General features: G+C 45.1%; 2 protein-coding genes across 8 annotated transcripts in view; one reads left to right on the top strand and one right to left on the bottom strand.

Annotated features, from left to right (window-relative positions):
* Positions 1–264: 264 nt before the first annotated feature.
* Positions 265–16,426, bottom strand: LOC112225672 (nucleoporin NUP35). 7 transcript variants are annotated; one of them, XM_024389811.2, is made up of 9 exons: positions 15,082–15,178; positions 11,217–11,372; positions 10,811–10,938; positions 9,719–9,776; positions 9,476–9,617; positions 9,144–9,213; positions 8,865–8,993; positions 8,557–8,712; positions 265–1,224 (listed from the first exon to the last, which is right to left on the bottom strand). In XM_024389811.2, exons 2-9 carry the CDS (start codon positions 11,359–11,361, stop codon positions 1,147–1,149), a joined length of 906 nt encoding a protein of 301 aa, XP_024245579.2. In that variant the 5' UTR covers positions 11,362–11,372; positions 15,082–15,178; the 3' UTR covers positions 265–1,146. The 7 variants fall into 7 exon arrangements, with proteins under 7 accessions (XP_024245579.2, XP_042162693.1, XP_024245575.2 ...); XM_042306759.1 differs by lacking the exons at positions 265–1,224; positions 15,082–15,178 and adding exons at positions 8,224–8,433; positions 16,347–16,426; XM_024389807.2 differs by lacking the exon at positions 265–1,224 and adding an exon at positions 8,224–8,433 and having other exon boundaries at positions 15,082–15,185.
* Positions 15,340–22,829, top strand: part of ints6 (integrator complex subunit 6) — a 47,910-nt gene continuing 40,420 nt past the window's right edge. The window contains exons 1-3 of the mRNA XM_042306757.1: positions 15,340–15,801; positions 15,958–16,035; positions 16,885–17,034. Of these exons, the coding sequence (XP_042162691.1) occupies positions 15,691–15,801; positions 15,958–16,035; positions 16,885–17,034 (339 nt within the window). The 5' untranslated portion in view covers positions 15,340–15,690. The remainder of the gene's footprint in view (positions 15,802–15,957; positions 16,036–16,884; positions 17,035–22,829) is intronic.

Below are 22,829 nucleotides of genomic sequence, written 5' to 3'. Positions count from 1 at the left end.
TGAAGCAATCTTTTCTTTAAAAATGGTCCGACTGGAATACGAACTAGAACATGACATGAGCATTTACAGACCGACACGCAAACCTGGGAGAACAGTCAGAAGGTAAACAAAACAAAGTCAGAAGTCTTCAAGGTAAAACTAAAATGACAAAGTAAAAGTAAAAACAGTCATCATTCAGGACTATGAAAACTCCGGCTGGATGGGGAAGGGAGGAGGGAGGAAGGAGAGAAGAGGGGAAGGAGGAGGGAGGAAGGAAGAAGATGATCAAATGGATGCACCATTTATTTAAAAACAGTAAGTGTCAGCTGAGATACAGTAGAAAGTCAACAGCTCATTGTAAATAGCTAGACAAAATAAAACAAAAAAACAAGAACAATTATAATAAGTTTGAAAGCATAAAAAAATAATAATCATAATAAAAAAAAAATATAAAAAAATTCTGAAAACTATGAGCCTTTCATAATTAACATTCTCTAGCTCAGCAGAACCACACAAAAAGAGAACCAGACAATCTCGCTCCCATTTCAACATCATGGTGTAAGACGCTGACGTACAACCTTAACCTCTAATAGGCAAAGCAGCTCTTTACTTCAGATACTGTAAAATATCCCCCAAATGGAACCCTAAAACATTAAAAAGTACACTAAATTTGACCAGACCACTATGGGCCCTTGTCAAAAGTAGTGCACTGCATAGGGAATAGGGTGCCATTTGGTACAAACACAAGTATTCATTATGTGTGATTAATTTCATATCAAATCAGACCAATAAAAAAATTAAAAAATATTTACTTTGTTTAGGTCTGTGTTGTTGGTCAATTTAGCAACGTGACTTTGGCACAAAAATTAAAAACACTTCAACGCTAACACAAAATATCCGGTTGATTTAAAATCCCGTCCACCACATAAAGTGCATAGAAGTCACAGGGTTAAGTATATCAGTTACACACTGGATGTATCCCAAATAGCACCCTAATCCCTAGGGCCCTGGTAAAACGTAGTGCAGTACGTAGCGAATAGAGTGCTATTAGGGATACAGACAACTGACTCCGTAATGACAGAAGGCCATTTGTTGTTGGTTGTTGTTGTTGGTCATTCCGTCCTTGAGTTCTAAATAGGAAGCGTTCAGCCATTGGAGGAGACCGTCTCACCAGCCAAACATGTACTCCATCGCTTTGGAAACCAAACTGTCATCTTTCCTTGGAGTCTGTCTGTCAGCTACCACCTGAAATCAAAACATGTAACATGGTCGGTGAATTACAAAAACAGTCCCTAGAAACACAAAGCGTCACTTCAGATCACATTTTTAAGACCGAAATGTATTGTTAAATTTTTAAAAAAGGTAATCGATCCATGCAAGTCACATACTTCCTTCACCATGTTACATACTACACGATTGAAAACAATGTATGACTATTGTACTGATTGAGGTTTCTATACATTTGTATCCTGAGCTGTCCCTTCGCTGCACTCTAGTGGACATGGTGCTGGCTATAGTCCTCTACGGCCTATACTACATGACCAAAAGTATGTGGACACCTGCTCAACAAACATCACATTCCCAAATCATGGGCATTAATATGGAGTTGCTGCTATAACAGCCTCCACTCTTCTGGGAAGGCTTTCCACTACATGTAGGAACATTGCTGCTATAACAGCCTCCACTCTTCTGGGAAGGATTTCCACTAGATGTTGGAACATTGCTGCTATAACAGCCTCCACTCTTCTGGGAAGGCTGTCCACTAGATGTTGGATCATTGCTGCTATAACAGCCTCCACTCGTCTGGGAAGGCTTTCCACTAGATGTTGGAACATTGCTGCTATAACAGCCTCTGCGAGTGACCAATTGAAGCTCACCATAGCTCAACATTAACACGTGTCCTCTTTCCCAGGGGCAAGTAAAAATAAGTCGGACAAGATTTAAGTTGTCAGAATGGACAAGTAAAAAATAAAAATAAATTTGGCAATCAAACAATTGGCTCCGATCAAAGCCTCTGGATACGATAAATTACACACTGTCCTCTATTGTAGGCCTGCGATGACAGGCACGAGCCGTCTTTCAATCACCGTCCTCTATGGTAGTCCTGCGATGACAGGCACGAGCCGTCTTTCAATCACTGTCCTCTATTGTAGGCCTGCGATGACAGGCACGAGCAGTCTTTCAATCACTGTCCTCTATTGTAGGCCTGCGATGACAGGCACGAGCAGTCTTTCAATCACTGTCCTCTATTGTAGGCCTGCGATGACAGGCACGAGCAGTCTTTCAATCACTGTCCTCTCTATTGTAGGCCTGCGATGACAGGCACGAGCAGTCTTTCAATCACTGTCCTCTCTATTGTAGGCCTGCGATGACAGGCACGAGCAGTCTTTCAATCACTGTCCTCTATTGTAGGCCTGCGATGACAGGCACGAGCCGTCTTTCAATCACGCAGTCATGATTGAAAGACTAAACTGCTAGAAGTAAAGATTGTAAACTGTCATGGGCAAAACATATTGACGCAGTAGTTGCTAAGATGGGGAGAAGTCTGTCCATAATAAAGCACTGCTCTACCTTCTTAACAACACTATCATCAACAAGGCAGGTCCTACAGGCCCTAGTTTCTACCTTCTTAACAACACTATCATCAAGGCAGATCCTACAGGCCCTAGTTTCTACCTTCTTAACAGCACTATCAACAAGGCAGGTCCTACAGGCCCTAGTTTTGTCACACCTTGACTACACCTGGACTACTGTTCAGTCATGTGGTCAGGTGACACTAAGAGGGACTGAGGAAAATTGCAATTGTCTCAGAACAGGGCAGCACGGCTGGCCCTTAGATGTACACAGAGAGCTAACATTAATAATATGCATGTCAATCTCTCCTGGCTCCAAGTGGAGGTGAGATTGACTTCATCACTACTTGTATTTGTGAGAGATGTTGAATGCACAGAGCTGTCTGTCTAAACTACTGGCACACAGTTCGGACACCCATGCATACCCCATAAGACATGCCACCAGAGGTCTCTTCACAGTCCCCAAGTCCAGAACAGACTATGGGAGGCACACAGTACTACATAGAGTAATGACTACATGGACCTCTATTCCACATCAGGTAACTGATGCAGCAGTAGAATCAGATTTAAAAAACACATAAAAATACACCTTATGGAACAGCGGGGACTGTAGCATACGCACACCTGGATTTTGTGTTATAGATGTGTGGTAGTAGAGTAGAGGCCCGAGGGCACACAGTGTGTTGTGAAATCTGTAATGAATGTATTGTAAATGTTTTTGACAAAACCCAGGAAGAGTCTGCTGCTGCCAGGGATCCATAACAAACACAAAATGTGCACATTTGTTGAGTTAGTTAGTGAGTTATTTGTCCAGTTATAGCTCACTTTTGGACAGCAATGAAAATCCTGGAACAGTAATGGTGTGCATCACCCGTGTGTGTGTCAGTGGGCCGACAGACATTACGCAGCAGGTAAAATAATGATCTACAGAGGAAACAGATAACCAGCCAAACTACACTGTTTTGAATTGGTTATCACGCTAGTTAACTATCAGCATGTATTAAAAGAGATGTCGTCAGTGTACTCATGTTTTATTTATTTAACTAGTTTAACCATTAGCATGTATTAAATGGCACTCATGTCCTAATATACTTTATTTATTTAACATTTATTGAACAAGGCAAGTCAGTTAAGGGGAACAGTGGGTTTAACTGCCTTGTTCGGTGGCAAAACAACATTTAGTTTTTTTTACCTTGTCAGCCAGGGGATACGATCCAGCAACCTTTCGGTTACTGGCCCCTACGCTCTAACCACTAGGCCACCTGCCGCCCCTACGCTCTAACCACTAGGCCACCTGCCGCCCCTACGCTCTAACCACTAGGCCACCTGCCGCCCCTACGCTCTAACCACTAGGCCACCTGCCGCCCCTACGCTCTAACCACTAGGCCACCTGCCGCCCCTACGCTCTAACCACTAGGCCACCTGCCGCCCCTACGCTCTAACCACTAGGCCACCTGCCGCCCCTACGCTCTAACCACTAGGCCACCTGCCGCCCCTACGCTCTAACCACTAGGCCACCTGCCTCCCCTACGCTCTAACCACTAGGCCGCCTGCCTCCCCACTACGCTCTAACCACTAGGCCGCCTGCCTCCACTAGGCCACCTGCCGCCCCTACGCTCTAACCACTAGGCCGCCTGCCTCCCCTACGCTCTAACCACTAGGCCGCCTGCCTCCCCTACGCTCTAACCACTAGGCCACCTGCCTCCCTAACCACTACGCCTCCTAACCACTAGGCCGCCTGCCTCCCCCCTACGCTCTAACCACTAGGCCACCTGCCTCCCACTACGCTCTAACCACCACTAGGCCGCCTGCCTCCCCTACGCTCTAACCACTAGGCCACCTGCCTCCCCTACGCTCTAACCACTAGGCCGCCTGCCTCCCCTACGCTCTAACCACTAGGCCACCTGCCTCCCTCTACGCCCGCCTCTAACCACTAGGCCGCCTGCCTCCCCCACCTGCCTCCCCTACGCTCTAACCACTAGGCCGCCTGCCTCCCCCCTACGCTCTAACCACTAGGCCACCTGCCTCCCCACCTGCCGCCCCTACGCTCTAACCACTAGGCCGCCTGCCTCCCTACGCTCTAACCACTAGGCCACCTGCCTGCCTCCCCCCTACGCTCTAACCACTAGGCCGCCTGCCTCCCCTACGCTCTAACCACTAGGCCGCCTGCCTCCCCTACGCTCTAACCACTAGGCCACCTGCCTCCCCTACGCTCTAACCACTAGGCCGCCTGCCGCCCCACTTTCCACCGGCACTTGTGTATAACTGCAAATGGCGGGCACGCAGTTGATAAGCGAGCACAGTTGAAACCCAATGCCGCATACTCCGGTAGTAAAATTGTCTGAAGAACTCAAATCTGGCTAGGAATCTTCTCTATTCAATACTGACAATGTAATTCTGACAGTTCAAATAGATTCTTAGAATAGCCTAATTGACAAGTAACTCCTATGCTGTCAAGAACTCCCCTGAAAACGGAATATTTTAACCTTACAAATAGATCAACATCTTAGGTCACTACCTCACCCACCTTAGCAATTTGATTAAAAAGGTTCAATTGAACGAGGGAATTATTTTATAAAAATGACAGAAGCATTTGGTTGTAATTGTAGTAATGCAGGGTGGATAACCATCCTCCAGGAGAGATACTGGGTGAGCGGGGAGGCCAACCATCCTCCAGGAGAGATACTGGGTGAGCGGGGAGGCCAACCATCCTCCGGGAGAGATACTGGGTGAGCGGGGAGGCCAACCATCCTCTAGGGAGAGCAGGGAGGCCAACCATCCTCCAGGAGAGATACTGGGTGAGCGGGGAGGCCAACCATCCTCCGGGAGAGCAGGGAGGCCAACTATCCTCCAGGAGAGATACTGGGTGAGCGGAGAGGCCAACCATCCTCCAGGAGAGCTACTGGGTGAGCGGGGAGGCCAACCATCCTCCAGGAGAGCTAGCAGGGGAGGCCAACCATCCTCCAGGAGAGACTGGGTGACTGGGTGAGCGGGATACTGAGGCCAACCATCCTCCAGGAGAGCTACTGGGTGAGCGGGGAGGCCAACCATCCTCCAGGAGAGCTACTGGGTGAGCGGGGAGGCCAACCATCCTCCAGGAGAGATACTGGGTGAGCGGGGAGGCCAACCATCCTCCAGGAGAGATACTGGGTGAGCGGGGAGGCCAACCATCCTCCAGGAGAGATACTGGGTGAGCGGGAGGCCAACCATCCTCCAGGAGAGATACTGGGTGAGCGGGAGGCCAACCATCCTCCAGGAGAGATACTGGGTGAGCCAACCATCCTCCAGGAGAGAGGGTGAGCGGGGAGGCCAACCATCCTCCAGGAGAGATACTGGGTGAGCGGGAGGCCAACCATCCTCCAGGAGAGATACTGGGTGAGCGGGGAGGCCAGATCCTCCAGGAGAGATACTGGGTGAGCGGGGAGGCCAACCATCCTCCAGGAGAGATACCAGGCCAACCATCCTCCAGGAGAGATACTGGGTGAGCGGGGAGGCCAACCATCCTCCAGGAGAGATACTGGGTGAGCCATCCTCCGGGAGCAGGGAGGCCAACCATCCTCCAGGAGAGATACTGGGTGAGCGGGGAGGCCAACCATCCTCCAGGAGAGATACTGGGTGAGCGGGGAGGCCAACCATCCTCCGGGAGAGCAGGGAGGCCAACCATCCTCCAGGAGAGATACTGGGTGAGCGGAGAGGTCAACCATCCTCTAGGAGAGCTACTGGGTGAGGGGGAGGCCAACCATCCTCCAGGAGAGATACTGGGTGAGCGGGGAGGCCAACCATCCTCCAGGAGAGATACTGGGTGAGCGGGGAGGCCAACCATCCTCCAGGAGAGAGCAGGAAGGCCAACCATCCTCCAGGAGAGATACTGGGTGAGCGGAGAGGTCAACCATCCTCTAGGAGAGCAGGGAGGCCAACCATCCTCCAGGAGAGATACTGGGTGAGCGGGGAGGCCAACCATCCTCCAGGAGAGATACTGGGTGAGCGGGGAGGCCAACCATCCTCCAGGAGAGATACTGGGTGAGCGGGGAGGCCAACCATCCTCCAGGAGAGATACTGGGTGAGCGGGGAGGCCAACCATCCTCCAGGAGAGATACTGGGTGAGCGGGGAGGCCAACCATCCTCCAGGAGAGATACTGGGTGAGCGGGGAGGCCAACCATCCTCCAGGAGAGATACTGGGTGAGAGGGGAGGCCAACCATCCTCCAGGAGAGATACTGGGTGAGCGGGGAGGCCAACCATCCTCCAGGAGAGATACTGGGTGAGCGGGGAGGCCAACCATCCTCCAGGAGAGATACTGGGTGAGCGGGAGAGGCCAACCATCCTCCAGGAGAGATACTGGGTGAGCGGAGAGGCGAGGCCAACCATCCTCCAGGAGAGATACTGGGTGAGAGGGGAGGTCAACCATCCTCCAGGAGAGATACTGGGTGAGAGGGGAGGCCAACCATCCTCCAGGAGAGATACTGGGTGAGAGGGGAGGTCAACCATCCTCTAGGAGAGCAGGGAGGCCAACCATCCTCCAGGAGAGATACTGGGTGAGTGGGGAGGTCAACCATCCTCCAGGAGAGATACTGGGTGAGCGGGGAGGTCAACCATCCTCCAGGAGAGATACTGGGTGAACAGGCTTTTATTCCAGCCCTGCTCTCACAACCCACATTGTAAAAAAAAAAGCAACTTCTCAACAGGACCTTGATAAGCGGACTCCGGTGTGTTTAAGCAGGGTTGGACCAACAGCCTGCACACCCAGTAACTCCCCAGGTGGAGGGTTTGACGGGCCACATGTGTTTTGCACAGCAGCCTATCAGTGCAGTGTTTTACTTTGTGGGGTGTTAAGTACCTTGCTCAAGGCTACAACGGCAGGAGATCGTGTCTTATACATGGGGTCAGAGACCAGCAGCCTTCCAGTATCAATACCAGTGATATATAAAAATTCAACCTTTATTTAACTAGGCAAGTCAATTAAGAATGTGTTCTCATTTACAATGACGGCCTACCCCGGCTAAACCCGGACGACGCTGGGCCAATTGTGAGCCGCCGGGACTCTCAATCACGGCCAGATGTGATACAGCCTGGGTTAATTAAGGTTATTTTGGTTAAGTTTTTCCTTGCAACATGGAAAAATCTAGTCAAATGTTGTTCTGACAAGTAAGAAATAAGGTATAGCACTGGCTTCCAACCCCTACTGAATTGGCTGACAATAGCTGCTGATACGTAGCACTACCTAGCTTGCGAGGCTAGCACCACATGAGGGCAAGGCTAGCACTACCTAGCTTGTGAGGCTAGCACCACATGAGGGCAAGGCTAGCACTACCTAGCACCACATGAGGGCAAGGCTAGCACTACTTAGCTTGTGAGGCTAGCACCACATGAGGGTAAGGCTAGCACTACCTAGCACCACATGAGGGCAAGGCTAGCACTACCTAGCTTGTGAGGCTAGCACCACATGAGGGCAATGCTAGCACTACCTACCATTCCAGTGTTTAATTGCTATATTGTAATTACTTCGCCACCATGGCCTATTTATTGCTTACCTGTCTTATCCTACCTCATTTGCACATGCTGTATATATATTTTCCTACTGTATTATTGATTGTATGATTGTTTATTCCATGTGTAACTCTGTTGTTGTTGAATTGCTTTGCTTTATCTTGGCCAGGTCGCAGTTGCAAATGAGAACTTGTTCTCAACTAGCCTACCTGGTTAAATAAAGGTAAAATAAATATAAATAAAAATACATGCACCACACGAGGGCGAAGCTGGCACCACACGAGGGCGAGGCTGGCACCACACGAGGGCGAGGCTGGCTTGGTTAGGTCAGTGACGCTTGTATAGTGTATATTACCAGTAAAGCAATGCTGCCAAAACGGTTCCTTTGAACATACCTTGACAATAAAAAAAAAAACATTAAATTATATGAAGAGTGCCATGGTCCTCGTCTTTTTTCATGTGCCAAACAAACTTCTATTGGCAATTAAGTATTGAATGGTTAAACTCCCTGATCCTACCTGGTAGTCACTGCTGCAGGCCTTATAGGCTGCACTGAGGGGCCTCATAGAGGAGCGAGGTGTAGTGACATGGTGGCTGGGGGTTCCATTTCTGACTGGAGGAGTAAACACTGAGCCAGAGGAGGTAGAGCCTCGGTCTGAGCTCTCCATCACATTCTGAGAGAGAGAGAGACCCGAGACAAAAAAAGAAATAAGTCTTTATTTAAATGTTGACTTTTCAGTTGAATTATTCTTATAGGGTAAATTCCAATGATCACAAAATGAAAGTTTTCCTAACTTTAATTTAAAATGTACCCAGAGTTATTTACCTTATCGATGCATGGTTTAACACCAATCATTATAGCCTCGCCAAAAATCTTCCCGTCTTTACTAAGAGCTTTTCTTGCTTGTAGTTTTGACTGATATTGAAAGTGCATCCAGTTACCAGTGTTGGACATCTAGTAGAACAAGAGAACAGAATGGTGTGACAGGACAGAACACATGCGCGCACACAGACACAAATATAAGCACACACAAAAAAAAAAAAACACACACACACGCACTCACACACTTGAACATTATTTTCAAAAGGATGCAAATATTGTTACCACGTGTTTTGTTATGTTTCCATACTGGGCGAACTGCAACAGAATATAAGACGCGGAGGCCGGAGGGAACCTGTTTTAACAAAAAATGCTTTAGTCATTCAGGAAGTTGTTTATTTTTCACCTCGATAATCCCATTCTATGGGTGCTGCATTGTGGGCCACAGATCAAAACACATTCGGTGCATCTGTTTAAGGTTAAAAGTGAACGGAGAGGATTTGATTGGTCCTCCAGTGAAAACTCTGTCCAGGTGACCTATAAAAGAATGTACCCAATCATTTCAACAGTTAAAAGTTAGATATTAGGAAGGGGGGGGTGCAATACCAGGAACATACCCAAATACAGTGATCCAAGTATCATCTAGATGGTCTTCAGAAGACAGTGCGTCTCCCTGAGTGAAGAAAGGGTCTACTTGGGCCGGAGACATTGTTGACTTGGCCTGCTGACCGGTACTAGCAGGACTAAATAGACTGGACGCTGTCAGAGAAAATTAAGACATACCTGAGAAATCCCTCTCCTAGTAAAAAAAAATATTGGTACAAATAAGTTGTTTTGGTTTTTTATTCATTCTCGCTCACCTGTTCCTGGTGTGACAGCCATATAACCAGACAGTGGGGTTTGCATCATTGAGAAGGGCTAAGAGAAGATGACATGTAATAATTTTAGATGTTGTCTTAAAGTAGATACACAACTCAAAATCAAAAGCTTCCGGTGAGATGCTAATATAGCAGGTGTAGAATCACTAGCGTTTGGTTAGAACACTTGCCTGGCTAAAGCAACAGACCCCAGAGTGACTAAAGAGTCTGGGGGCTCTGATGTGATCTGCATGATGCATCCATAACGAAATGAGCTGTGCTTTTACATTGTTGTTTGTGCTGTCGCTCAAACACCAACACACACAACACCTGCGCACCAAACCCTTGCTTTTCAAATCCAAACAGCGAGAGATCTCAATCGCTTCAAAGCCAAAAGCAGCGTTACCCGGCAAGTGGGCCCACAGCATTCCTGCTCACTGGCCAAACCAGTGGACAGCCAGGCTATTAGAACACTGTCTGTGAGTGTAAAGTGTCCAGACTAGTGACCAGGCTATTAGAACACTGTCTGTGAGTGTAAAGTGTCCAGACTAGTGACCAGGCTATTAGAACACTGTCTGTGAGTGTAAAGTGTCCAGACCAGTGACCAGGCTATTAGAACACTGTCTGTGAGTGTAAAGTGTCCAGACCAGTGACCAGGCTATTAGAACACTGTCTGTGAGTGTAAAGTGTCCAGACCAGTGACCAGGCTATTAGAACACTGTCTGTGAGTGTAAAGTGTCCAGACTAGTGACCAGGCTATTAGAACACTGTCTGTGAGTGTAAAGTGTCCAGACCAGGGGCGGCAGTGTAGCCTAGATTAGAGCATTCGACTAGTAACCGAAAGGTTGCAAGTTCAAATCCCCGAGCTGACAAGGTAAAAAATCTGTCGTTCTGCCCTTGAACAGGCAGTTAACCCACTGTTCCTAGGCCGTCATTGAAAATAAGAATTTGTTCTTAACTGACTTGCCTGGTTAAATAAAGGTTAAAAATTAAAAAAAAAAAAAAACAGTGACCAGGCTATTAGAACACTGTCTGTGAGTGTAAAGTGTTGTTACACATAAGGAGAGGGATGGAACCTACTGTGTTAAAACGTACCTGTTTATGTGCACCCATAGGGGACATCCCGATGGCAGGACTGGAGAGATCATCATAGATACTCCTGACTGGAGGGGCCCCACTCTTGTCTTTAGGTGTAGGAACTACAGGTTGGGGGGGAGAGCCACCTAACAGAGCAAGTGTTAGAGAAACAGTCAGGGATCAATCGGAAATAGCGCAGAGAGGACCGACTGCCTTTGTCAGAACATGACACAAAGTGAAAGTAACAGATCTGATAGTAACAAATAAGGTGTTTTAAAGCAAGTTAGGCCGAACAAGCTAGCCTAATTTGTCTATGAATGGGATGACAGATAATGACGTATGACAGATTGGAATGTCAGCTAGCTAGCTATTTGTTTTAACTAGTAAATGACAAAATGACCCCCGAAAGCAAACTCTCCCTCACCTGCTTGAAATGGTGACCTCATTTCCATGAGCCCAAATGACCGAGGCTGGGGTGTGACAGGTGCTGGCAGATCCCCCATCAAAAACCCAGGAAGGAACTGGGCACCCAGGCCGGGTTTATGCGATGTTGGGGAACCCAGAGTCATTGGTTCTGTGCCTAGGGGGACACATGGCAGGTAACATTAGTTAGCAAAGCTATTACGTTAACTACACTCAATTAAAATATAAAACGCAACAATTGAGTTAGAGTTCATATAAGGAAATCAGTCCATTTTAAATTCATTAGGCCCTAAATCTATGGCTTCCATATGACTGAGAATACAGATATGCATCTGTTGGTCAAATACCTTAAAAAAAAAAAAATTTAAAGTAGGGGCGTGGATCAGAAAACCAGTCAGTATCTGGGGAGACCATAATTTTCCTCATGCAGCGTAACATCTCCTTTGTGTGGGCGATGTGAAATGGCTAGCTAGTTAGCGGTGGTGCGCGCTAATAGTGTTTCAGTCGGTGACGTCACTCGCTCTGAGTCCTAAAAGTAGTTGTTCCCCTTGCTCTGTGGAGCGATGGGTAACGATGCTTCGTGAGTTTCGGGGCGAGGACAGGGACGGAGTTGATCAGGCTGTTGATTGTGGCCTGTGGAATGTTGTCCCGCTCCTCTTCAATGGCGGTGCGAAGTTATCAGTGGGAACTGGAACATGCGGTCATACACGTCTATCCAGAGCATACCAAATATGGACAATGGGTGAAATGTCTGGCACATTATGGTGCCCCCCCCCCAAAAAAACAATGCCACAAAGTGCATAAATTAAAGGTGAAAGTATTTTTCATTCATGCACTCTGATTTTTTATTTTTTTTGGGGGGTACCATGATCTTTCAAGCCTCTGTTTTGGATTAATGACAGTGTGCGGGCTCTCCATCGGTCAGTATTCTGATTTTGACTCCTACGCATCTGGAACAGGTGCAGCAATTCTTCAGTTGTGCAAACCCAGTTTCATCAGTTGTCTGGTCTCAGACGATCCCGCAGGTGAAGAGGTGGCTTATGGTAGAAAAATTCATATTAAATTATCTGGCAACAGCTCTGGTGGACATTCCTGCAGTCATTATGCCAATTGCACACTCCCTCAAAACTTGAGACATCTGTGGCATTGTGTTGTAAAAAAATTAATTTAAAAAAATGCACATTTTGGAGTGGTTTTATTGTCCCCACAAGATGCACCTGTGTTAAACACGTGCTGTTTAATCAGCTTCTTGATATGCCACAATTTTTGGGATCTATTATTTCAGCTCATGAAACATGTTGCATTTAGATTTTTGTTCAGTATAGTTGTTAGCACAATGGTACCTAGCTTTGGATCTTTGTTATTAGCTAACTAAAGTTAGTCTATTGCCTCTTCCACATTGTTAGCCAATTAACTTACCTAAGTTAGTTGGCTAGTAACTAGGTAACTAACATTTGCTATAATATTTATTTAAATCAGGCAAGTTGTTTAAGAACAAATTATTATTTACAATAACGGCCTACACGGGCCAATTATGCGCCGCCCTATGGGACTCCCAAACACGGTCGGTTGTGATACAGCCCGGAATCGAGCCAGGGTCTGTAGTTACGCCTCTAGCACTGAGATGCAGTGCCTTAGACCGCTGCACCACTCGGGAGCCCCTATACACATTCCAACGTATTGCCATAGTTTGATAACTACAGTAACTAGCTACTATAGTTTGTTGGTTGGCAAGCCAACTGTGCCCACCAGGGATGTATTTTGTTGACATTCTCTGAATGTTACTTTGGTAGCTTGTAACAACCTCAAAATGTAGTAAAAAAAAATAAAAAATAAAAAACCATGGGTCAATTTAGTTTTATAGTCTAGTTTCCTAGCAAGCCACTAACATTACATAAAACTGTCTAAAGAAGCCAACTCATGTGACAATGTGTTGGCTTAGCTAGCTAACGTTAGCTAGTTTATTTGCTAGCTAGCACTAGCAGTATTGTCTCTTGTTTAGTTACCTAGCTAGACAAGAAAAAAAAAAGGGTTAAGCTACCCACCTTGGAAATCCATTCTAAGGGACCACCGATTGTACCAAACCTTGGAACCAAATTATATAATAATATATATATATGCATGTATAGAATAACAAATTTACGCGAATGAAGCAACAAAATGGATATGTATCTTTAAACACACCACCGGACACGCACCTTAAATTTTCAAATTCTGTCGGAAATCTCGCGTTATTTCGGCACCGGTATTCACGCAGCTAGCACGCTGGGCTGCGTAATGGATCTTGTGTTCAGGCAAATGTGATGATGGAATGTTTCATTGAAGCCAGTGAAAACAACATTTATGTATTAGCTAGAAGCTAGACATTATTGGGGGAAAAAAAACTGTAAAGTTATATCTTACTGCAAAGAGGAAAAACGTAGCGCATCTAAATCAACACGGTGGAAGAAAAGAAAAAAATAATGGCGAGGCTGTCGGAAGTTGCAAAATTATTGCGGAAGTTATCATAAATAAGCAAGTTTGTGGTGATTTACACGTTCACGACATTGAATGATATGATGATACTGTAAATGCAAAATGTATAGAAATGAGCACACACGGAGGAAATTACCAGTTAACATAAATTACCAGTTATGTTCTGCAGAACATGCTGAATTTATTGGCTTGAATACAACATTTCTGCATCAATTAGGCGACATCCGCTGCAGTTCATTGCATAACACCCAACACACAATACAGCGTTAGCAAATTATGATAATCAAACAAATGTATACCTTTATGTGAAGGAGGGGATCACCTATACTGTAGGACTATACAGTTTTCATCGAACGCAGGCTTTTGTCTCTCTGTTACGCTATTGAGCATTGCCATAGTATGGTTTGGCATGTAAATGATTACAATCAGGAAGTTTGATAGTAACTCCATACAGTTTAAATAGGCCAGTCTTCTCTGGCTCTCTCCCCTGACTCTAGTGACTGCCGTCAGCTGACTACTTGACTGGCATGCCGGTATACTCTTAACCCAAGTTGGGACATCTTTAAAAGGAGTCTGATACTGTAATATTTATAGGCAGGTCTACATGAATAGCAGTACATATGCCATAAACAGCATAAATGTGCACTGTACTGTGCCTTGGATCCATCAGTCCCTCTGGCAAAAAAAATATTATCTTTGGTCTGCTTTGTAGGTTGAAGTACAGTCATAATTCTGACAATTACAAATAAGGTAAATCATGTGATTCATGTCTAGTGAACGAGAATAACTGCAGGCCTTATTGTGACTCAAAACAAACCATAAAGTAGGGCTACGGCTTTAATCGAGGAATTCGTTGCTTGATGCGCTTCAGGCCTACATTATAGGCGTATATTTGTTTATATCTGTGTTTTGTCGGTTACTGTGTAGCCTTCCTTGTAATCGGGAGAGAATAACCGTGACTGTAGCTGATACTATTGAGAACAACACGCAGATTACTTGTATTGATTAGTTCTGAATCAGACAGTTATCAATGCTGCCAGATGCCATCATGAACATGCCTTTTCTTTTGTGTGTACTGTAGGCCTAGTGTAGTGTGGGCCTATACACTGCAGTGCATAATACTCTAAATAAAGCCTATGTTCAGTGTTCTCTAGTCGAAATGTTTTTTGAAAAGTATACAAATTGAGAACTAGCGCAAATGCACATGGTAGAAATAAAATTATTCGATAATGCGAGGATATTTTTCTTCGTCTCTCGGCCGTCGGGCGTAGAACTCGACATTGTGCTCCTTGAATAAATACATCCTCCACCCCCTTTTGCTTCAAAAAAACCAACGCTACAACCAATGTTAAAATCTTAGAATAAAAAAGACGGTGCCAAACCTCAATTACATTTATTTTGAGTACCGTAATATAAATATGTTGTAATATGCTTCTCAGTGATATCCGCATGCGCTTCCCGACTTGCTTTTTCTTTGCATTCCTTTCTTGTCACGCATGCGCAGACGGCTCTTATTGCCATTACCTTATTTGGATATGGTAATTTTCAACTTCAAACAGCCTATCAGTGACCGAATGCGTTATCACGTGATGCTCAAAGATGGCTTGGGAGGCGGTGTCAAGTGTGGAGCTGACTTTAAAAGCAGTGGGCAAGACACAGAGCTCTCAGTGTAGGGAGAAACAGGGAAGAGATGTAATAGGAAACTTGGTTTCTATGAAATTTAGTAATATTTACAAGAAAATAATAATAATAATAACATAAAGAATCATCAAAAATCCCTCTTTAACTTAATAGCCTGCCCATAGGATTTTTAGATTTAGTTCAGGTTATTGAAGGGCATTTTACACTCACTATTCTGACACTTTTGTAAAGATGTGTGAGGCAGTTAGTTAGCAAGCTAGCTAGCTAAGGCGGCAGGAGGAGAACAAAAGATTTTTTTTTTCAGTTTTGACCGGTTGCACTGACACCAAGTCCATGCAGAACGTGTCATCACCAACACAATGCCCGTGTTACTTTTTCTGATAGACACGTCCGCGTCAATGAACCAGCGCACCCATCTGGGCACTACCTATCTGGACATTGCAAAAGGCGCTGTTGAGACTTTCATGAAGGTACTGTAACAACGAGACAACAGCCCTGGAAGACCCCCACGCGGGATCGACGTTTTGACCATCTTTGTGTTAAAGTTACTAACTAACCCTGACAACAAATAATAATCGCTCGATAACCGTTTTTTTTTTTTTTTTGTTCGTTTATTCTTTCCACAGCTTAGAGGCAGAGATCCGGCGAGCCGAGGGGACCGGTATATGTTGATAAATTTTGAGGACGTTCCCCTCGGAATCAAGGTAGAGTTTTTATTTTCGGTCATGTCCTACTTTACATTACGCAAACTAGACAGAGTTTTTTTTTTTTTTTTTTTTGTCTTCTCACATTTCGATCACCATATCAATTGTGTGAGGAAAAAAATCTTCAGACGGAGCGTTCATAACCCCCTCTTTTTAAAACATGGCCGACATTTTGTTTCAATGTTGAGCACGGAGCAGCATCAGAGAGGGTAAGAGGCGAAGCGAGAGGTTTCACTCTCACTGAAATCTGTCCAAAATAAACCCAATGCGTTTCTTATGGGGTTTATTTTGGACTTAAACTTGTCACCTACCTTTTCCCGCATTTTTGGGACAACAACTTTGATTTGTGAGGGGACAGACACGACCATCTCGTCGTTTTATATAGATCTCTGGCAGCATGGAACTCTGGGTGATTTTTTTTTTTTTTTTTTTTTTTTTTTTTTTTTAAGGCTGTAGGACTAGATAGTAGGGAGGGTGGTGTCAGGGTTGTTAAACCTATACCACTTTTGAACAACTGTCACAACTTTACAACGTTACTTAGTTTACACACATTTATTAGATTTTTTTTCCTCTGGATTTTTTTTTTGTTGTGGTTCAGTTGATCCAGTAGCATAGAATAAGCAGTCTTATTTGTTATCAATATTTCCTAAGGCAAGTAAAGAAAAAAAAAAAAGTAAATTTACGTACATTGTTTATCAAGTTAATTACACTGTTAAAAAGTTTAATTAATTCACCTGATCTTAGAAATCATCAATGTTGTCAGACAAAATATATATATATGTATGTAAGGCCCACTTTGTTCTGTGTATGTTGTTGACGACTTGTATACCTTTTACCCTATTTCAAAAGGCTGGATGGAAAGAGAGCCATGCCACATTCATGACAGAGCTGAGGAACCTTCAAGCAGCAGGACTCACAACTATTGGCCAGTCTTTGAGGACCGCTTTTGATTTGCTCAATCTCAATAGATTAGTGTCTGGGATAGACAACTATGGACAGGTATGTTGTACTCTGAGATAAGAGGAGAGAATTGGTCAACTTTTTTTTTTGCCCCCCCCTCCCCCCCTCTAGGGTCCCCCATCTTTGGTCCCTACCCTGCCAATCTCACAGTCTTACAAGCATCATACTCCTGCACATTGTCCCCACACACTCTCCTTGAGTGACAAGTAATGACATGAACCAACAGTGTGGTAGGAGTTCCAACAACATATTTTATTTTTGTGGGTTTTTTTTTTAGCTAGTATTCATGTACTGGTTTTGACTTTTTATTTGATTTTTTTTAAGACATTTTTGATGTGACTGCTGGTTTTCTACTGTACCCAATGGTAAGGCATTTCATCCAGAGCAACACTTCACAATGAACTTCCTTTATCTCTCCTATTTGTATAGAAGAGAAATGGATAGGCAATAGTTTTAACATTAGTAGCCTAGTGGTTAGAGCGTTGGACTAGTAATTGAAAGGTTGCAAGTTCGAATCCCCGAGCTGACAAGATACAAATCTGTCGTTCTGCCCCTGAACAAGGCAGTTAACCCACTGTTCCTAGGCCGTCATTGAAAATAAGAATTTGTTCTTAACTGACTTGCCTAGTAAAATAAAGGTAAAAAAAAAACTGTGTTCTCTGAAACATGAAGGGGGGATGAGAGAGAGAATCTGGAGCGTTCAAATTTGACCCTATGAGGTCCGGACTAATGCTGGTTTTCTGCTCTACCTGATGATTAATTACACCCACGTGGTATCCCAGGTTTAAATCAGTCCCTGATTAGAATGGGAGAGAGAAAAAGCAGTGGAACTTGCTTTGAAGTCCAGATTTTAATTTGAGGGATCTCCAGTCCATCAATACATCAGGTGCCGTATACAGACAAAGGAGACGGCGTAAGACGTAGTTATATCCTGGCCTTAGACTAGTATCAGTGATGAACAGTGCTCAGGAGATAGTCCAATAGGCCTCTCCTGATCTAGCCTCTAAGGATTGGTTTCTGCTATGTTAGCCACTCGTCTATTTGTTCCTCCCTCTGATAAACCCTGTTAGTGATGGAGATGGGAATGTCCACCCACTGGATGGGACTCTATTGGTTTCCTCCTCTGATTTCCTCTGGCTGTCTACCTGCTATATGCATAGTAAACAGTGGTCAAGTCTCTGCTTTCACGTTCATTCCAATGTAGGGCTATGTTGACTATTGCATCATACTGTATCTATGGGAACAAGCAGGTACATTTAAAAAAAAATCATAATCTCTCTATTATTACAATACTATAGTGTACACAGGGTCAGTATCATTATTTGCTAGTTAAGAGATAATGGTATTGAGGTAAGTTGTCAGGAGGCTGATTGAATGTATAAATGTTTAACCAGCGTCTGCTGAGATGGGAAAGATGTCTGCCCGTACCTTCAAGGGTAATGCATACTTACTGCATACATAATGCATGTAGATGTCTGTCTCTGTCTCTCGCTGTCTGTCTGTCTGTCTCTCGCTGTCTGTCTGTCTGTCTGTCTCTCTCTCTCTGTCCCTCTCTCTCTCTGTATGTTCAAAGGCCTCTGTCACCCCAGCAGAAAGGCACATGTAGGTACAGCATGCACACAATCAGCCACACACATCATGCACATACAAACACACGAGTACAATCTTATTTTGGTGATCCAGTCTTTCCTCTTGGTCAGTTGAGGTAGGATTCCATTTGAGAATTGCGTCACAGCCACACCTCAGGTCTCGTCTGGCCACGCCCTGCTTCGTCTCCGTCCTCTCACCATGCCTTTTGTTAGAATCCTCAGACGTTGGATCTCATTCGCATCTCCTTTCCCTCATAGTAGAGCTGGACTGTGAAAGCACTTCCCCCGGCAGGGATCCACCCCCATTGCTTTCACCTATCCTGTCAATTCAAATGAGTGTAAATGAGGTAGTCTAGAACGGACATCCTCTCCTCTATCGAGATGCATCCCCTTGTATCTGGTCTGAGCACATGGGCTGCTATAACAAAGACCTCAATGTTGTTTATTTTTTATTTTTTTTGCATGGAGGAAGAACACTGACAGGACCCCCTTTTTCCCCAGGATCCAACCCTTTTTCCTGGAGAGCTACCCAGTAGTTTTTGTTGTTGCTCCAATCCCAATTGTAACTTATGCTGTGTTCATAACCATTTGGGAAGGTGTTATTTAACACATACAACTGGGGGGGGAAAAAATAAACATTGTAATTACTAGTGGATAACTCCTCTTATCATCCCTGAGCTCCTACTTCTCCCACACGCTGACCTCCTAAGAACAAATTCTTATTTACAATGACGTCCTACCACGGCCAATGTCACCTAAGGAAATGACCTGCGTAATAGTATTTTCCGCAGTTGAATGTAACGACAATGTTATTCCTAAAAAAATAATAATAACTCATTTGTTCACAAGCATGATAGTTGTACTTTTAGTTTCTGGTTGACGCAACTTGTTGGCCAATAGTCAACTGGCATTTCTCAACCAGTTCAACGCATCCAACTGGTAGTCACGCCTTCACAACTAGTAATTACTACCTTCCCACAAACAGAATTACCCGACGCAGCTTATCTACCAGCAAAGTTTTGGAATCGGGTGTGCTATTTTAGAAAAAATATTTTTTAAATTAACTAGGTAAATCAGTTAAGAACAAATTCTTATTTATAATGACGGCCTAGGAACAGTGGGTTAACTGCCTTGTTCAGGGGCAGAACGACAGATGTTTACCTTGTCAGCTCAGGGATTCGATCTAGAAACCTATCGGTTACTGGCCCACCGCTCTAACCACTAGGCTCTACCTGCTACCTGTAGGTTTGGAGCAAAAACCTACAGGACAGTAGCTCTCCAGGAACAGGTTTGGAGCAAAAACCTACAGGACAGTAGCTCTCCGGAAGCAGGGTTGGAGCAAAAACCTACAGGACAGTAGTTCTCCGGAAGCAGGGTTGGAGCAAAAACCTACAGGACAGTAGTTCTCCGGAAGCAGGGTTGGAGCAAAAACCTACAGGACAGTAGTTCTCCGGGAGCAGGGTTGGAGCAAAAACCTACAGGACAGTAGTTCTCCGGGAGCAGGGTTGGAGCAAAAACCTACAGGACAGTAGCTCTCCGGGAACAGGGTTGGAGCAACAACCTACAGGACAGTAGTTCTCCAGGAACAGGGTTGGAGCAACAACCTACAGGACAGTAGTTCTCCAGGAACAGGGTTGGAGCAACAACCTACAGGACAGTAGTTCTCCAGGAACAGGGTTGGAGCAACAACCTACAGGACAGTAGCTCTCCAGGAACAGGGTTGGAGCAACAACCTACAGGACAGTAGCTCTCCAGGAACAGGGTTGGAGCAAAAACCTACAGGACAGTAGCTCTCCAGGAACAGGGTTGGAGCAACAACCTACAGGACAGTAGCTCTCAAGGAACAGGGTTGGAGCAACAACCTACAGGACAGTAGCTCTCCAGGAACAGGGTTGGAGCAACAACCTACAGGACAGTAGCTCTCCAGGAACAGAGTTGGAGAGCCCTGCTGCAGGGAGAATAACATATCTGCTAGTTTACCTACATGTCTACAGCTTGAAGTCTTATTTTTAGCCAGTGAGGTTTTTAATGTAATGTCTCATAGGGCCCTATAATAGAGCCGGGTGAAATGCCAGTTAGTCACTAGTAGTTAACCATGTATCCTAAATGGTGACCTATGCACTATATAGTGCCCTACCTTTTGACCAGAGCCCATAGGGCTGATTTGACTGACTGGTTTGATGGACCGCACAACATGGCAACCCGGCTAATAGAGATCTAATTACCCGTCCGTCTCAATTTTAACAGACCTGGCAACGTGCCACAGACTCACTCCCAGCCTACTGATCCTAGACCAACGGATCCACGGGATACACTATACCACCCACACCTGACTCTGTCAGGCCAGTGGATCAGATCAGTCACACTGACGTGGCACGCCGATAACCGTTTCTATGTTGTGTGAAGCAATAATGAAACTGAGTGACCTAAATGAGGATCTGAGTAAATATGTAGCTTCGTTCTGTTTTTAATGTGTTTTCTAATGTTTATAATCGATATAAGCTGACGAAGTCCTCCTCCCCCCGCGGGGGTTTTCTCTGGCTAGGAGTTCATTTTGAGAAACATTAGCATGCTAAGTGGGTGTTGAATAGGATATCATTAGTACCATTCTGAAAGGGAACTCCGGGTTGTCATGGATACCATAGTCGGTCTGTAAATGGTGGTACGTTTCCTTTTACTCCCGTTTATGGGACTCGTAGTTTATTACTCGGCACAAACAACAAATAACACACTCTGGTGTCACGATGAACATTTGGAAAGGAAAAAGAACTGTGTCCATTTTGATTAGGAACAGTCACCAGTGGGGAAATTACTGTAAACCTCTAGAGGAGAGGTAAATTCCTGGACATATGTAGCTCCTTTTGAGAGAGAGCGAGAGAGAGAGAGAGTGTATCAGGATAACAGTGAGTTGTTGTTATGGCTTGGTAGAGACCATCTTGACGATAGTGCATCATAGCCATGCCCTCATGAAGTCTGCTATGTTGGCTGTGTTGTCCTCAGGCTAGTGTTTACCTTAGTGTACACTAAGAGGAGGATAGAACTGCTAGGATGTCCTGTCCCCCCCCCCACACTGGTCTCTGGAGCCAGAAGGATTATACAGGACCTATGCTGAAGGCTATAGGCCTATGCAGTTTGCTATGAGGAAGAAGAGGGTTTTTCTAAATGCATCAACTTAATGTGCAAACTCAGTGTTATGAGTGTGCAAGGTAGAGTGGTTTATATATATGTGTAGGTTTGAGTGGAGAGTATAGACACACACACACACACAGATGAGTCTTTGTTTTTGTCAAGTGTTGGTGCTGTCTCTGCTGCACTGTCCCTACAGACTGTCTATTCATACTGTTAATGTTTCTCCTCCCCTGACGCTCATTAACCCCCACCCACCCCTATCAAACCATCCCCTGTTAGATGTTGTTGTCGCTCTCGGTTTTCTTCGTTCTCTCCCTTGACCCTCCTAACGCACATCTCCTGTAGGTTCACTATAATGATGGACTGTATCTTGACCCTCCTAACACACACCTCCTGTAGGTTCACTATAATGATGGACTGTCTGTATCTTGACCCTCCTAATGCACATCTCCTGTAGGTTCACTATAATGATGGACTGTCTGTGTCTTGACCCTCCTAATGCACATCTCCTGTAGGTTCACTATAATGATGGTCTGTGTCTTGACCCTCCTAACACACGTCTCCTGTAGGTTCACTGTAATGATGGACTGCCTGTGTCTTGACCCTCCTAACGCACATCTCCTGTAGGTTCACTATAATGATTGTCTGTATCTTGACCCTCCTAACACACACCTCCTGTAGGTTCACTATAATGATGGACCGTCTGTATCTTGACCCTCTAATGCACATCTCCTGTAGGTTCACTATAATGATGGTCTGTGTCTTGACCCTCCTAACACACATCTCCTGTAGGTTCACTATAATGATGGACTGCCTGTGTCTTGACCCTCCTAATGCACATCTCCTGTAGGTTCACTATAATGATGGTCTGTGTCTTGACCCTCCTAACACACATCTCCTGTAGGTTCACTATAATGATGGTCTGTGTCTTGACCCTCCTAACACACACCTCCTGTAGGTTCACTATAATGATGGTCTGTGTCTTGACCCTCCTAACACACACCTCCTGTAGGTTCACTATAATGATGGTCTGTATCTTGACCCTCCTAACACACACCTCCTGTAGGTTCACTATAATGATGGACTGTATCTTGACCCTCCTAACACACATCTCCT

This window comes from Oncorhynchus tshawytscha, linkage group LG26 (assembly GCF_018296145.1).
Source record: "Oncorhynchus tshawytscha isolate Ot180627B linkage group LG26, Otsh_v2.0, whole genome shotgun sequence".
Classification (NCBI taxonomy): domain Eukaryota; kingdom Metazoa; phylum Chordata; class Actinopteri; order Salmoniformes; family Salmonidae; genus Oncorhynchus; species Oncorhynchus tshawytscha.
Note: the sequence above shows the minus strand (reverse complement) of the source record. Positions and strands in the feature narration are given on the sequence as shown.

Coding starts and splice junctions, on each gene's coding strand:
- LOC112225672 (XM_024389808.2), bottom strand. Junction 9,214..9,475: donor ACTTGGATCACTGTATTTGG/GTATGTTCCTGG, acceptor TTGTTAAAACAG/GTTCCCTCCGGCCTCCGCGT. Junction 8,994..9,143: donor GAAACATAACAAAACACGTG/GTAACAATATTT, acceptor TTGTTCTACTAG/ATGTCCAACACTGGTAACTG.